Source organism: Nelumbo lutea, chromosome 5 (genome assembly GCF_056320005.1).
Source record: "Nelumbo lutea isolate HS-2025 chromosome 5, American lotus-T2T, whole genome shotgun sequence".
Taxonomy (NCBI): domain Eukaryota; kingdom Viridiplantae; phylum Streptophyta; class Magnoliopsida; order Proteales; family Nelumbonaceae; genus Nelumbo; species Nelumbo lutea.
The window spans coordinates 84,389,808-84,406,309 of NC_142688.1; the positions used below are offsets into that span (position 1 = coordinate 84,389,808).

At 39.4% G+C, this 16,502-nt stretch overlaps 1 protein-coding gene across 6 annotated transcripts in view; it reads left to right on the forward strand.

The window, feature by feature from the left end:
* LOC148853205 (uncharacterized) overlaps positions 1–16,502 on the forward strand; it is a 46,513-nt gene that overhangs the window by 17,141 nt on the left and 12,870 nt on the right. For 2 of the 6 annotated variants that reach the window (XM_088943268.1, XM_088943267.1), the window contains 3 exons: positions 4,384–4,443; positions 8,276–8,398; positions 14,003–14,146. In XM_088943268.1, the coding sequence (XP_088799394.1) occupies positions 4,384–4,443; positions 8,276–8,398; positions 14,003–14,146 (327 nt within the window). The remainder of the gene's footprint in view (positions 1–4,383; positions 4,444–8,275; positions 8,399–14,002; positions 14,147–16,502) is intronic. The other 4 variants (XM_088943270.1, XM_088943269.1, XM_088943273.1 and 1 more) reach the window with 2 other exon arrangements.

Genomic DNA, 16,502 nt, shown 5'->3' on the forward strand with positions numbered 1-16,502 from the left:
AATCACATGTGGGAACTTACTGCTCTTCCTCCTGGTAAGCATGCTGTTGGGTGTAAGTGGGTCTACACAGTGAAGTATCTTCCAAATGGCAGTGTGTAGCGATTGAAGGCCAAGTTAGTGGCCAAGGGCTATTCTCAACTGTATGGTGTGGACTATATGGAGACATTTTCTCCTATGGCTAAAATTGGTTCAGTTCGGGTGTTGATTTCAGTAGCTGCTATGTATGATTGGCCTCTTGTGCAACTGGACATCAAAAATGCTTTCCTACATGGTGATCTCGTTGAGGAAGTGTATATGGAGCAACCGCCAGGGTTTGTTGCTTAGGGGGAGGATGGTAAGGTTTGTAGACTCAAAAAGGCAATTTATGGACTGAAACAATCTCCACGTGCATGGTTTGGGAGGTTCAGTGAAGTAGTGAAAGAATTTGGGATGAAACAGTGTCAGGTAGACCATTCTGTGTTCAACCATGACTCAAAAGATGGGAAAATCTTGCTAGTGGTGTATGTGGATGATATTTTCATAACTGGTAGTGACAGTAATGGGATTGACAGGCTGAAGCAATTCCTACAGGACCACTTCAATATGAAAGATTTGGGTAGCCTGAAATACTTCCTAGGAATAGAAGTTGCAAGTCAAGGCATGGAATTAACTTATGTCAAAGAAAATATGTTCTTGACCTACTTGAAGAAACAAGACTGTTAGGTGCTAAACCAACAGAGACTCCTATGGAACTTAATGTCATTGAGTGTTGATGCATGTGAAGAGTTTGATGATCCTAGGAGATACAGGAGGTTGGTGGGAAAGTTGAAGTATCTGACTATTACCCGACCAAATATATCATTTACTGTGAGTATGGTGAGTCGATTTATGCAACATCCTCGGATTCCTCATTGGGAAGCTGTTCTAAGGATCGTTAGGTACCTGAAGGGTGCTCCAGGTCGTGGTTTGCTATATCGAAGTGGAGACTCTTGAAATAGTAGGGTATACAGATGCTGATTGGGCTGGTTCTATATTAGACAGGAGATCAACTACATGGTATTGTACCTTCCTTGGTGGCAATCTTGTAACTTGGAAGAGCAAGAAACAAACAGTGGTGGCAAGGAGTAGTGCAGAAGCCGAGTATAGAGCTATGGCTCATACCACATGTGAACTAGTATGGTTGAAGAACTTGCTACAAGAGATAGGGTTCTCAGTTGACAAACCCATGAGACTATACCGTGATAACCAAGTTGCTGTTCACATCTCTTCCAACCCAATCATCCATGAAAGAACCAAACATATTGAGGTCGATTGTCATTTTGTGAGAGAGAGTGAAAAGTGGAGTGAACCACATCTCATGTGAGCTCAGGAAATCAATGGGCATATCTCTTTACAAAGGGATTGTCTCGGGGTAGAGTAGATTATATTTGTGACAAGCTGGAACTATATGACATATACTCTCCAGCTTGAGGGAAAGTGTTAGAATACACAAATCAGGGGTATTTTGGTCATTTGGGTTTATCTATCTGAGAATGAAAGGTCTATTTTGTTTAAGTATAAGTTATGTGTCCCATCACTTATGAGGGACAATATGGTCTTTCTTGTAACTATGTTATTGGAGATAAATACAAGTGGGTCGGCTAGAGGTGGACTGATTTTTCCTAATCTGGCCGAACCCTTCTTATTCTCTTCTTCTTTCTCTTCTTCTTCTTCTCCTCTTCTTCTTCTCTACTTTAACCTAGAATCAAATAGGGATTTCACAATCATGATTTCTTAAATCGTTCTAGCATCTGTACATGCAGATTTACAGGGTTAGGTGCAAAAGTTTGAAACTGGTGTACTAGTTTACATTAGAAAAGGTTGTGAGCAATTGTTCTTTTCCTCTTTGTACTCTACTCAACATTGAGAAAATTTAGTAGGTGTCTATATGCCCCTATTAGGCAGGTTGGGTTGGGGGGCCAATGTAGGCCTTGGAACTAAACTATTTACAACCGTGAACTCAACACCAGCCTGTTTCCATGTAAATAACCGATAAGTCCAAAACAAAGAGTGTTGGATCAGGTTTCATCAGGTTAGTATTGGTTTGTAGATCATGTAGAAATCAGCTGAAAGGGGCTGAGACTCAAAAACATGCCACTACTCTTATGACTAAAGCCTTGGAACTAAACTATTTACAACCGTGAACTCAACACCAGCCTGTTTCTATGTAAATAACCGATAAGTCCAAAACAAAGAGTGTTGGATCAGGTTTCATCAGGTTAGTATTGGTTTGTAGATCATGTAGAAATCAGCTGATAGGGGCTGAGACTCAAAAACATGCCACTACTCTTATGACTAAAGCCAAAAACCCTGAAGTTAAATACATCATTCAATTGGGTTCTTTTTTTTGCCTCCACCTGAGGCCTTAATCCCCCACCTTATTATTGGTCTGGGTTGCTTAAATTATGGTTGACCCTTGCCCAAGTTGCAATTCCATCTCTGGATTTCTATTTCTATGCTTGTTTTTTTCTAATTTTTATTCAACTTTATATGCTTTATTTTTTTATTTATATCTTCATTTAGGTCATAGGTGTTCCTTTATTTTTTCTGCTCCATGTTTCGTACTTTGGGTAATAGAACCAAGGTCACCTTGATTGATGATATGGGTTTGTGCCATTTGGTTGGACCAGTGGGCTGACTTTGAGTCTTTGACAGCCCAATGATGTACCTGAGGTCCTAACTAAAGTAGGAAAAAAACTAAATATTTACTAATAAATGGCACAAATCAAAACCTGCTAGTTTGTCTTGTTCAATAGCAGGTTTTGGGTTTTCAATGTCAATGTTTTAAAACACGGAGGCGTGATGCAAGGTGTTCCACTACCTAGAGGTGTGAGGCGTGGTTCAGAACGTAAGAGGTGTAAGCCTCCTTAAGAGAAGGGGGGATGAGGAGGGAGGAAGAAAAAACTCATTTTTCTTTATTTTTAATAAAAATATTTTTATATTTAAAGATTATTCAGCTGATGATTTGTTTAGAGGATGGTACACCGTGGCAAACTCTTCTTCATTGAGGTCTGTGTTAAAGGAGCAATGGATCCCTCCTGCCCATCAATGGGTGAAGCTGAACTTTGATGGGAGCTCCTTAGGAAACCCTGAACCCTCTGGGGTGTGAGGAGCCTTCAGAGACAGGGAGGGCAGACTGGTTGCACTGTATTCAGGTCCTATAGGTGATGGAGACTCTTTGAGAGCAGATATTTATGGCCTTGCTACAAGGTCTAAGGCTGGCTAAACAATGGGGATTACACCAGATTGAGGTAGAAGGGAACTCTAAACTATTAATTGGGTGGTTGCAGTCACATAACTTGGGGGCTTTGGTACATCAACAATTCATGAGGGAAATAAACTGCTTAACAAGGGAGGTTGGGGCACTGTTCAAGTGGACAAGGAGGTCAGCAAATGGACTAGCCGACACCCTTGCTAAGCAAGGAACTTTCAGGGAAAACTTATTTTGGGCTGTTCCGTAATCAGAAAGTACTTTTCTTGGCATAAACACCCTTAACTGGGTGGTGACAGTGTATTCTCTTAATCTGTCTAATGGAAGTTACTGTTTCTGATAAAAAATTAAATAAATAAAAATCTTTTTACATCAAGAAGAATGAAGATGCATAGCACTAGTTGAAAGGGAGGGGTCTGTGTATTATAGTTTGGGGTTTGTGTATTATAGTAAATACGACTGTTCATAACAAGACCCAAACTGACCAAACCGACCAACCCGAGTTGATTGGTTTTTCTTCACACCGGTCAGTTTCGGGTTACAAAAAAACATAAACCGGTGATTCGGTTCGGTTTCGGTTTTCATGTGTGAAAACCGAAACCGAACCGACCTGAACCGACTTAGATATATTATATATATAATGTTTAAGATATATTATATACATCTGATATATTTCAGTTTTAATATATATATATATATATATTTTTTTTTTCAGATATTATATATATATATATATTTCAGATATATATTTGTGGAAATATATATATGTATATAATATATATATATATATATATATTTCATCTTTATTTCGGAAATATACATATTATATATAAAATTTCAGCTTTAATCCATCAAATCATTTTTAATTTCCAGGCACCCAGCCTTCACTTCTTAGACTTGAATCCTTTACCGTTCACACCGAGAGAATTATTCACAAAACTGACCCAAACCAACTCAAACCAACCAAGCCGGTTTTACTTAGTATAGGGTCGGTTTCGGTTTCATTTCTAGGTAAACCGACCGGGTCGGGTCAGTTGGAAAAACGCCAGTAAACCAACCCAACCCGACCTGTGAATAGCCCTAATAGTAAATTGTGATTGCCTACCAAGAGAAATTAAGATTATGAACCTTACATTTCTTCTATGTTTTTGCAGAATTCAACAAAGGAAATTGTTGCTAAGTTAAATGAGGATAATATAGAGCTACAAACCCAGGTAAGTAACTTCCAATGGCTTGATTCCTCGAACTAATTCATTAGATTAAGTAGATTTTCAAACAGTAATCTATTTACAAACAAGTCAGTGAAGCTGACTCCATCTAATTCCAAGTGTCGATCAGTTTAATGGCATGCTCAGTTTGGCCTTTGTAAATTGAATGGTCTCAACCAATTCGTTGAGAGAGTTTACAAATTACAATGCACATGTAGTATAACTGCACACCTTATCTACTTCTGGTGTCACACTTCCTTTGGAATCTCCTAGTTCTTATTTCATTCATAGTATGGAATTATGTTAAAAAGAACTAGTTCTAGGGAATAGAATCCTTGGCATCATGGTTGAGGAGTTAAAGTTTGTATTTTCTAGTATTTCTCCTTTACAATGCCCAACTTTGACTGTATCCTCTTGTTATGAAAGTTATCACCATTATCCTCTCCCTGTGAACTATATTGGCATCGCCGTGGAAAGCAATTCATGGTGCCCTTCCTCTTTTCCTCAATTTTGTCAAGTATGATGTTTGTTCAAGGGTCTCGGTGTTGTTTTGGGAGGATACTTGGGTAAGGGCCTCTCCTCTCAAGGATCTTTTTTTTGCCCCTCTACTTCCTCTCTGTGTATAAAAGGTAACCTATTTTAAACCTCCTCATCCCCCTGTTAACCTTTGGATTTGAATTGGGACTTTGGTTTGGGAAGAGTTTCAAGGGAAAATGAGGCTGCTTTGGTAGTTGACCTTTTACAACTCCTTGGAACTGTTTGCTCTAATCCTTTTAGGCTTGATAGGTGGGTGTAGACTCCAAACCCCAAAGGTCACTTCTCTTGTGCTTCTTTTTTCAAATCCCTTTGCTCCTCTGGTAGCCCATTGTCTTTTCATTGCAAAGAAATTTGGTGTAGGTCCATCCCCCCAAAGTCAATTGCTCTTGGGAAGGTTAATACCATGGATATGTTGCAAAAAAGATCTTTTCTTTGTATCTCCCCAAACCAGTGCATCCTATGTAAGGTTGATGGTTAGATCTGTTGCCATCTCTTAATCTCCTGTCCTTTTGTTGCAGGTGTTTAGGAGTGGTTTTTCTTTGTTTGGGTGTAGGTGAGTTCTACCCTCAGAGGTGGATAAACTGTTTGAGCCATCAACTGAAGAAGAGAGGTAGAATTATGTGGACATGCAGAAGGGCAATTGTGTGGGAAGAAAGAAATGCAAGAGTTTTTCTTGAAAGGAAAGAAATTGGGAGGCAGTGAAGGAGTGTGCAATGTCTAGAGCAATACATTGGTTAAAAATAATGGAAGCTTTTGAACATGTTTCCTTTGGTGATATTTGGAGAAATTGTGCTGAATTATCTAAAAATTCCTAAAATATGCTGGTAAGTGTGATTTGGTTATGCTTCTATGTACTTGTTCCGATTTATTGATAAATAATAAATCCATGTTTTACTTATAAAAAAAAAGTGACTTGGTTACCCCCTATGGAAGATTTTATAGAACTGAATTTTGATGTGTGCAGTTAAGGAAATCCTGGTCCTTTTGGGGTAGGAGAAGTTTTCAGGGATATCTTTGGCAACATTATTGCCCTTTTTTCAGTTCAATAGGCTGAGGATTCTGTTGGAGCAGAGATTCTTGCTATTATCCAATGGGGTTGGAATAGAAAAAGATTTAAATTTGGAGAAGTTATTCATTGAAGGGGATTCTAAATTGGTAGTGGGATGGTTAGAGAAACTAGAGGGTTATGTTGAAGATTAATTAGTTTTATAATGTTTTTCTGAGTAGATGTTTTATGTTAGTTGTTAGATAGGAGGTGGGGACCACAGTAGTTATGTGAGTCCAAATTTTATTATGTTTCTTGAGTGTTGTATATGCTGTTTTATGTTTTGCCACCCTATAAGGGCATAGTTGTCTTTGTACTGTTCTATTATTTTAGTATAAATAATAAGTGAAGGGGGCGGCCAAATGATTGCTCTCTTTTCTTTCAACTTTTCTTCTTCTCTTCTTCTCCTTCTCTCTTCAAGAAACTACTTTCTTTCATATATATATATATATATTTTTAATTCAGCAGATTTCTACTTGGTATCAGAGCATCGGTTAGGGTTTCTTGAAGCATTCTCATGCAGCCCTAGATCAGCCGACTGCATGAAGTAGTAAAGGGATGATCGATCTTCTATAGATTGCCCCGTTCTTGGAGTTTTTGGTGGGATCTAGACATCAGGAAGGTGATCTACTGTTCGACATCAAAATCAAGAAGAGCTGGAGTACGGGGAAGAGTCTCAGAAAAGTTGGACTCTTTGTTTTTGATCTGATCTTGGGTGCCTAGGTATTGTTAGTTTTCTTTTGATTTTCTGAAGAGGGCGGTTTGGTTTCTGAAAATTTCTAGGCCTCTCGAAGTGATCGATTCACTTTTCTCTATGTTGCGAGGCGTGGGGCGGAGAGAGATTTCCCTCCAGCTAGGGTTTTCTTCTTCTGGAAGGGTTGGTTTCTGTGTGTGTGGTATTAAATTATTTTTTGAAGGTCTCCAATCTCTTTTTTTTTTTGAAAGAAAATGGAGAGTTGGAATACCGAGATGAAATCTACCGGTACTGTGGATTGGGTGTTGGAGGTAGTAGTGATATTTTGGGTCTGGGATCATTACTACAGTAAAACTTGATGGTACAAATTATTTGGAGTGGGCATAATCATTTAAGATGGCTATTGGTGCCCGTGGAAAATTAGAGTATCTCACTGGGGAGGAGAAGAAACCTGATACAGACTCTTCCCGATGGGTGCAAGAGAATTACATGGTAATGTCTTGGCTGTGTAATTCTATGTCACCTCATATTGCAAAAAATTTCCTATGGGATAATACTGCTAAGGAGATTTAGGATGGAGTGACTAAAATCTAATCTCATAAGCAAAATGAAGCTAGAGCCTATCGGTTAAGAAATCAGGTGATAAGTATGAAACAGGTAGAAAAGCCTCTTACTGTGTATTTCTCCATGCTGAAAACCCTATGGCAGGAAATAGATCACTTAGAAACTGTGGTATGGGAAAGTGTAAATGATGCAACAACTTATCACAAACTGGTAGAGAGGAATAGGGTTTTTGAGTTCTTGGCAGGGCTGAACCCTGAATTTGACATTGCTAGGCAGTAGATTCTTTCTAGGGAGGGTGTGACACTCTCAGGTCTATGCTTTTGTCTCTAGAGAGGAGAGTATGAGGAATGTAATGCTGAGACAGCCTGGGATTGACCAGTCGACTATGATTGGTACAACAAAACCTAAGCCGAATGGAGACAAGGGGAGTAGTGAGACTAGAAGGGAAGATAAGGACTTGGTGTGTGATTATTGCAAGAAGCCTAAGCATACCAGGGACACTTCAGCCCCTCTCTCCCAAACCGATTGGGAATCCATTGCAATAGCAGCAGTGAGAACAGAATTGGAGAGGTTTGGACAGCTTATGAGTAAGAAAGGTTCACCCAGCTCTAGCCTTCCAGATGGACAACAGAATGCAGGAGCCAATTACATCACTTCCTTTGCACATACAGGTAGTTCATATGCAACTGCGAATTTTGCATCCACTTCAGGTAAGGAGGGATCTCCCTGGATTGTAGACTCAGGGGCATCTGAGCATATGACTAATGCCCCTACCATTTTCAGTTCCTATCAGTTGTGCTCTGGTAGAGACAGTCTCTACAACAGATGGTTCACATATGCCCATTGCTGGGAAGGGGACAGTTAGAGTGATCAATGATATAACTTTGTCCTCTGTTTTGCATGTCCCTAGACTTCATACCAACTTATTGTCTGTCAGTTCTTTGACAAAAAATTTGAATTGTTCTGTGACCTTTCTTCTTGGTAATTGTGTTTTGCAGGATCTGGAGTCAAAGAAGATGATTGGGAGTGGTCGTGAGATGAATGGAGTTTACTTTCTGGATGAGATTCCGAGACATCAGGGCCATCATGTTAGCAGCAGCAGTAGTAGTGGGTCAGAGTCGGTAAACCAGATTATGCTTTGGCAAAATCGCTTGGGACATCTTTCTTTTAGTTATTTGAAATGTCTTTTCCTAAAATTGTTTGAGTTTGTTCGATTATCTACTTTGGAGTGTGAGAGTTGTCAGTTAGGAAAGCATTGTAGACAGTCTTTTAAACCAAGTAATAAAAGAAGTATTGCTTTTAATATTGTTCACACTGATGTATGGGGGCCATATCAAATCCCTTCCATGGGAGGATTCCGTTACTTTCTTTTGTTTGTGGATGATTATACACGATATTCTTGGATATATTTGATGAGATCACGTGATGAGGTTCCTAACTTAGTACGACAATTCCACCAGATGGTTCTCACACAATTTGGAGTGAGAACTAAGGTTTTTAGATCAGATAATGCCATAGAGTACTTTGAGAAGGACCTAACAACGTATCTCTTAGAACATGGTGTAGTTCATCAGAGCAGTTGTGCATATACACCGCAACAGAATGGAGTTGCTGAGAGGAAAAACGGACACATTGTGGAGGTGGCAAGGAGCCTTATGGTGTGTGCTTTAGTTCTTGTGCAGTTCTGGGGAGATGCAGTTCTTACTGCCGTACATGTGATTAACCGTGTTCCTTTACGGACTTTGGGGTTTAAGGTGCCATTTAGCCTCATTTTTTTCCAAATGGAGAGATATTTCATATACCTCTGAGGGTTTTTGGCTGTGTTTCTTTTGTTCACATTCTTGGCCCTCATCGCAAGAAATTGGATCCCAAGGCCAAAAAATGTGTTTTTCTTGGGTATGCTTAGAACCAAAAGGGGTATTGCTGTTATGACCCAGTGTCGAAGAGCAGATTTGTCACTGTGGATGTTACCTTTTTTGAATCCACATTCTTCTTCTCGAGTGGTTCTCCTCAGGGGGAGAGTTATGGGGAGGAGAACTCACAATCTGTTCCTCTTCCTATTTCTGTGGTACCTCCATCAATTCAGCCAGCATCTACATCAGTTCATCCACCACCTGCACCATCAGTTCAGCTAGCATCGGTTCAGCCAACACCTGCACCCACAATTTCATTACCTGAGCCACTACGGGCAGCCTCACAACAATATCAACGCCGGCAGATGATGGTTGACTCCACACATCCTCAACCCACACCACTCTCTGTCAGTCCTTCTGAAACTCCAAATTCAGCAAATACAGTTCCAAGTATTTCCCTTGAGCTTGTTATGTTTTCTAATGATAATGTTTCTATCCCTAACACCATTGTTGCAACTGATCTCACTGACCTTGTTCTTCCCATTGCACTTCGTAAGGGGAAGAGAAAGTGTACAACCCACTACATTTCACACCATCTTTCCTACAATGCCTTATCACCCTCCTACCATGCTTTTCTTTCTTCCCTGGATTCTGTGTCTATACCCAAGAATGTTACTAAGGCTCTCTCCAAACCTGAGTGGAAAACAACCATGCAAGATGAGATGGATGCTTTGGTCAAAAACTAAACTTGGGAAATAGTTGATCTCCCCCCAGACAAGGAGACAATTGGATGTCAATGGGTATTCACTGTGAAGTATAAGGTCGATGGCAAGATAGAGAGGTACAAGGCAAGGTTGGTAGCAAAAGGGTATACTCAGACTTATGATGTTGATTATCTGGAAACCTTTGCACCAGTAGCTAAGATGAGTTCAATTTGTATTCTTTTATCTTTAGCATCCACCTATTCATGGCCCTTGTTCCAACTTGATGTAAAAAAATGCTTTCCTTAATGGTGACTTACAGGAGAAGGTATATATGAACATTCCAGCAAGCTTTTGTGAAAATGTTGGTAAAGGAAAGGTGTGCAGACTCAAAAAATCTCTGTATGGACTGAAACAGTCACCTAGGGCTTGGTTTGACAGGTTCAGAGGGGCACTCATCCGTTTTGGATACACACAGACACAGTCTGATCACACCCTCTTTATGAAGAGAAGAGATGCTTTGGTGTTAATTCTGATTGTGTATGTGGATGATATAGTGGTGACGGAAAATGATCTGGAAGAGATTGATGATCTAAAAAAATCACTGCAGAAAGAATTTGGGATCAAAGATCTTGGTGAGCTCAAGTACTTCTTAGGGATTGAAGTTGCAAGATCCAAGAATGAGATCTTCATTTCACAGAGAAAGTATGTACTTGACCTATTGCGAGAGACCGGGAAGCTGGGGACCAAACCAGTAGACACTCCTATTGCTCCAAATCACAAAATTAATGGTGTGGATGGTGAATTGGTAAAGGATGTGGGGAGATATCAAAGAATGGTGGGCCGACTACTGTATTTGTGTATGGCACGACTAGATATTTCTTATGCTGTCAGTGTTGTGAGTCAGTACATGCATGCACCTCAGGTTCAGCACTGGGAAGCTATTGAGAATACTTGCATATCTGAAAAAGCACCCTGGCAAAGGCATTCTTTTCTCAAATCATGAGAATCTGAAGCTAGAATCCTATATGGATGCAGATTGGGCAGGATGCTTAGATGACAGGAGGTCTACATCAGGAGTGTGTACCTTTGTAGGTAGAAACTTGATCTCCTGGAAGAGTAAGAAGCAAGCGGTTGTGGCAAGATCAAGTGCAGAGGCTGAGTATAGATCCATGGCTCATGGTGTCTCAGAACTTCTTTGGGTTAGTTTTCTTTTGAGTGAGATTGGGGTGAAAGTAGAGGAACCTATGATGTTATACTGTGACAATCAGGCTGCAATCAATATTGCCCACAATCCGATTCAACATGATAGGACAAAAACATTGAAGTTGATAGACACTTTATAAGAGAAAGGGTAACAACCGGAGAAGTGTGTTTGCCTTATGTTTCTTCAGAGTTGCAGCTGGCTGATGTTCTCACTAAAGGGGTGGCAAGGAGCAAGCTTGAACATGATCTACGCAAGTTGGGAATGTGTGACATTTACTCCCAACTTGAGGGGGAGTGTTGAAGATTAATTAGTTTTATGATGTTTTTCTGAGTAGATGTTTTATGTTAGTTGTTAGATAGGAGGTGAGTACCACAGTAGTTATGTGAGTCCAAATTTTATTATTTTTTTGAGTGTTATATATGCTGTTTTATGTTTTGCCGCCCTATAAGGGCATAGTTGTCTTTGTATTGTTCTATTATTTTAGTATAAATAATAAGTGAAGGGGCGGCCGGATGATTGCTCTCTTTTCTTTCAACTTCTCTCTTCCTTCTCTCTTCAAGAAACTACTTTCTTTCATATTTTTTTCTTAATTCAGCAGATTTCTACTGGTTATATGGGCTGAAAATATTTATTTGGCTGACTATACATTGGTTATGAAGATCAGCTAATGGGATGGCAGCTTTGTTGGCAAAACAAGTGGTTAATAGGGATTGTTTGTTTTGGGAAAAATTGTAATGCAATTTTTTTTGAAAGGTAAGGTAAAATTTTATTTCATAAAAAAATACAAGGTACAACAGATTCCAGGACATAGAAAGACTAGTCCAGAATCAAAGATAGATTACAGACTCCAAATGAGATCTGAACAACTCAGGCACATTCAGGTGCTTACATTCATCAGTTACAGACGCCCAGGAGATCAGCTTGCTGACTGCCTGCTGCACTACCTCATTAGAGCTCTTTGGCTTGTTACAAAAGGCTCTCTTGTTTCTTTCTGACCACAGGGACCAAAGAATAGCTGCAGGAATTGTTTTCCAGACTAATTTTCCTTTTTTCTTCAAGCCTGCAAGTTTCCAGCTAAACAGGAGGTCTTTGACTGATCTCGGAAGGACCCAGCAGGCTCCAGCAGATTTAAGAAAATGCTCCCACACTCTTGAAGAGACCGAACAGTGGATGCTTAGGTGATCTGTAGACGCAGGCAACAGGCTACATGGTCCACAAGAGAGGTTTGAGAGCTGCAGACCCATCCTTTCCAAGCTGACTTTAAAAAGGCATTTGTTAAGCACCATAGTCCACACCAGGAAGTTGGATTTGGAGGGAGAAACTGCATTCCAGATTTGTTTACAGGGAAAATTAACAGGCCCTATGCTACCAAGCTTAGAGGTGAAGGACTTGACTGAGAAGTAGCCATCCCTACTCCATTTCCAGATCCACTTGTCCTCACTAATTACATCAATACTCTGACCCTGTAATAGTTCCAGCAGATCCAACACCTCATTTAGCTCCCAATCAACCAGGGCTCTTCTAAACTGGGGATTGCAAGTCACTGTGCTGTTGGAGAAGACATAGGACTCAGCCACTGAAACTTCTTGGTTTGTAGCACACTGAAAGAGATGGGGAAAGGCCTCAGCTAAGGGGCTATCCAAATACCAGGGGTCCCTCCAAAATTTTACTGTCACCTCTGCACACCTCCAAAATTTTATTGATTGTATTGTTTGGGTGAGGGTGCACCTCACATCTCCTTGGCATTTTGTACTGATGATATTTTGAAGTATTCTAATAAAAGTTTATTCACTTATTGAAAGAATTTTCATGTATTTTCTTGGTAGCCAACAGGGAAAATTTTCAATAAAGAAAAGTGAAGCTGCTGATGAAAAAATAAATAAATATATAAAGAAAAATGAAACTGTTACAAGTAATAAGATATGAATTCTTAGAGGTCAACAATCAAATAAAGTATAAATGAAATGCATAAGAAGTATTAAAGATAGAAAAGATAGCTAGTTTTTTTATAAATGGTGAATGAAATTTTGTTAATGAGGAATGAGGGAGAGGTTTGTGCCTATCAAATTGCTTTAGAATTCCAACCAATCAAATAAGAGTCCTTTCTATTTTGTTAATAATTTCTCTTGTCTAAGATCCCTTGGACTCCAAGATTTTTCTGTTTTCTCTCTGTAAAGCATATGGGAAATTGGGAACAGATTCCACAGAATGTCCCCTATGGAACTGAAGCCAGCCACTTTCCATAAAGGGGTTATGCATTTATGTTTTGGAGGTTTTCTAAGAGTGCCCATAAGTGACTGAAGAGCTTCAAAAAGTGGATTCAAACCTCATATGTGATGGAACAATGAATCAATGAATGTTTAATCAATCAATTCCTTTATCACGCAATGAAGACAACTTCTGTTTTCATTGGTCATCAATAATGTAAAAACTTCCTCCATTATTATTTTTGGCATCAATCTTTCTTATACCTTTAAAGTCCTTCAGAATCAATACCCAATCCACATTGAAAGAACATATGCATTTGCCAATTCTTGGAGGTTGCCTCCCTTAATTCTTAATTATTTTTCTGTTTCTCTCCCATCAAATACCCCAGATATAGCAAAAGTTTTATATTTTTTGGGATTCATTCTTTCTTCCAGAAATCCATGTTCTCTAGGAGTTTGTTTACCGTCTTAGTGAGAGGAAAGGAGAAAACTGATGTGAAAGGTAGTTGGTTTCTGCTTAATCTTCCTTGAGTCAGTCCACATTCATAACTACAGTGGCATATTAAGTGCTTAAAATATTAAGGCACTGCTACTATCAATACAATTTACCACTCCACCATCACAATTGGCATCTTTCATGCCTTTTCATCATTAATAAAATTTTGTTATGGATAAAACAAATGATCATAATTTTCTTACTCTGAAGCCTCTATACTTGTTATGTTTCTGATAGAATATTAAAAACAAAGCTTGGCAGGTGAAGGAGTTGGAAGAATCTAGGATCAGTCTCTTACAAGAAAACCGACAGTTGATGGAAAAAATATCTATTTTACAATCAGAGATTCAGCACCTGGAGATGGAGACTTCCCTTTCTGCATCCTCAACAAAAGAGATGATGAAGGTTTGTTGCCTCAACCCTTCTAGCTACTGTCCTTAGAATGCTAGAGGTATATTTTATCTTCTAAACAGTTGCATTTAATGGGTTTTAATTCTTTTTCTTCACATGTGTAATAAGTGAACATGAAGTGCTTTGGGTGTATTGCTTGGGATATTAATCCTTGACTCAGCCACCAAACCAACCCCACCTATTTTTCTCTTTTGTATTGGAATATATGAAAAGGACTAATATCAGGGCCACGTCAGGGAGTGTTTTTGTTCTGAGATAATGTCTAACTTGATCCAGTGTTCCCTGAATAATCAAACCAAGATTACTCAGTTTCAGTCGGTTTTTTTATTTTTTTTTGGTATTGCTGAACACACTAAATATAATATCTCCAAGTTTGCATATATTCCTGAAGTTCCTTGAACCTCAACTTAATTCCACCTGTTCAACTGCAACTTGTGAATATGATTCTTTTAACTCATCTTTATGTTCATCATCCAGTATGGTGCTAAAGAAGATAACAATCTTGCTAAAAAAACTCAGGCTTCACATATCTTTTTTTTTATCGATAACTGAAAAATTTTCATTAATTAAGATGCTTTAGGATACAACAAGAAGTTGCAAAAGAAATCAGCATAGAAGCTGACCCAGGACAGTGTGCCCAAAACATATATGTTCTTTGAATCCCTTGCTTTGCTAAGCTATCTGCCAAACTGTTGGGCAATCTTTTAACCCAACCCACCTGAATTGACATATTCCTTGACATCCATTTAAATCTTCTGAAATCATTCTTCAACTGCCATGTCACTCCTTCCCCTTTCTGCAACCATTTTATCACAGTTTTTGAGTCTCCCTCGATGATCAGTCTATTAATCCCCAACTCTTTAGCCTTCTCAATCCCATATACTGCAGCCAGAAACTCTTCCCTTGCCGTCACCCTCCTCCACAAGACCAGAGAACAGAGCAATAATGGAACCATTTTCATCTCTAATGCTCCCCTAATACCTGAAGGGCCTGGGTTACCCACACAACTCCCATCAAAGTTCAACTTCTTCCAACCATTTGTTGGAGGGGACCAGGTCTCACAAAACTGTCATCTCATAGATGATGAAGCAGCAATAAGTCCCCAAACCCTGAAAAAGTCTTTGACTTTAAAATCTGAAAACATCTTTAAGCTTTTCACCCAATGTGCCACCATCAATATTATTATTTCAACTAAAGATTCCTTGCATTTTTCCTTACTTTCAAATATTCTATCATTTCTTTCCTCCCAAATGGTCCAAAGTATTGCTGCTCTAGTGCACCTCCAAAGAATCCTTCCCCTCCTTGTCTTACCACTGATACCATTAGGGTTGAATAAACCTTCCACCCTGTCAGGTGAATACCACCTGCACCCAAAAAGGGACGTAAACCAATTCCAAATAAAACTGACAAAAGGGCAAGATATAAGAAGGTGGGAAACAGTCTCACCACTCAACTTACACAAGACACACTAATTAGGGGACAAGCACCAATTTGGTCTTTTCCTTTGAAGTACATCAAAGCTATTAATACAACCAGGAAAAGCTTCCCAACAAAAAACACTGATTTTAGGGGGAATAGGAGGGCACCAAATTTATTTGACTGGAAAATGAAGAGAAGATTGTGTGGCAACTATCGAATGTAGAAAGGATTTTCAAGAAAAAGATCCATCATAATTAGGACCCTAAATTCTAGAATTTGACCCACCTTCCCCCCAAGAAAACTGATTTCAACAATCCTAACAACTCGGATACTGCAAGAAGTTCAGACTCTCTAAGATTCCTATTAAATCCAAAGTTCCAATTCAACCCTGGAAGGTGAGAAGGATGGCTTAGGAAATCGGAAATAGGCTTACCCTTGAACCTGGACAGATCACAAAGAGAAGGAAATTTCTCCCCTAAAGGAGTATCCCCAATCCTCAAATCCTCCTAGAATCTGATCTTGTTACCAAAAGACAAATACCTGATAAAGTTTAGGAATGTAGGGAGAACATCATGGATGCCCTTCCAGGGAGCAGCCAAGTTAGCCCTATGGAGACATCCAACATCCCATCCGTTGCTCTACATGCCATGAATGCTTGCAACCACTTTGTGCCATAATTTCTCATTTTCATTTGGAAACCTCTAAAGCCATTTGCTAAGCAAAGCCTGATTCTTCAGTCTAACATTACCTATTCCAAACCCCCTTTCAATTTCCTCACCTTTTCCCATCTAACCAAATGATCATTCTTTTTTTCCCCCTAGCTCCCAGAGAAAATCCCTCATGATTTTTTCAATTTCCCTCATTAGGGTTATTCCCCCCCCCCCCCCCCCCCAATGAGATATAATTTCTTCTCCACGCCGCCAAGTGTTTC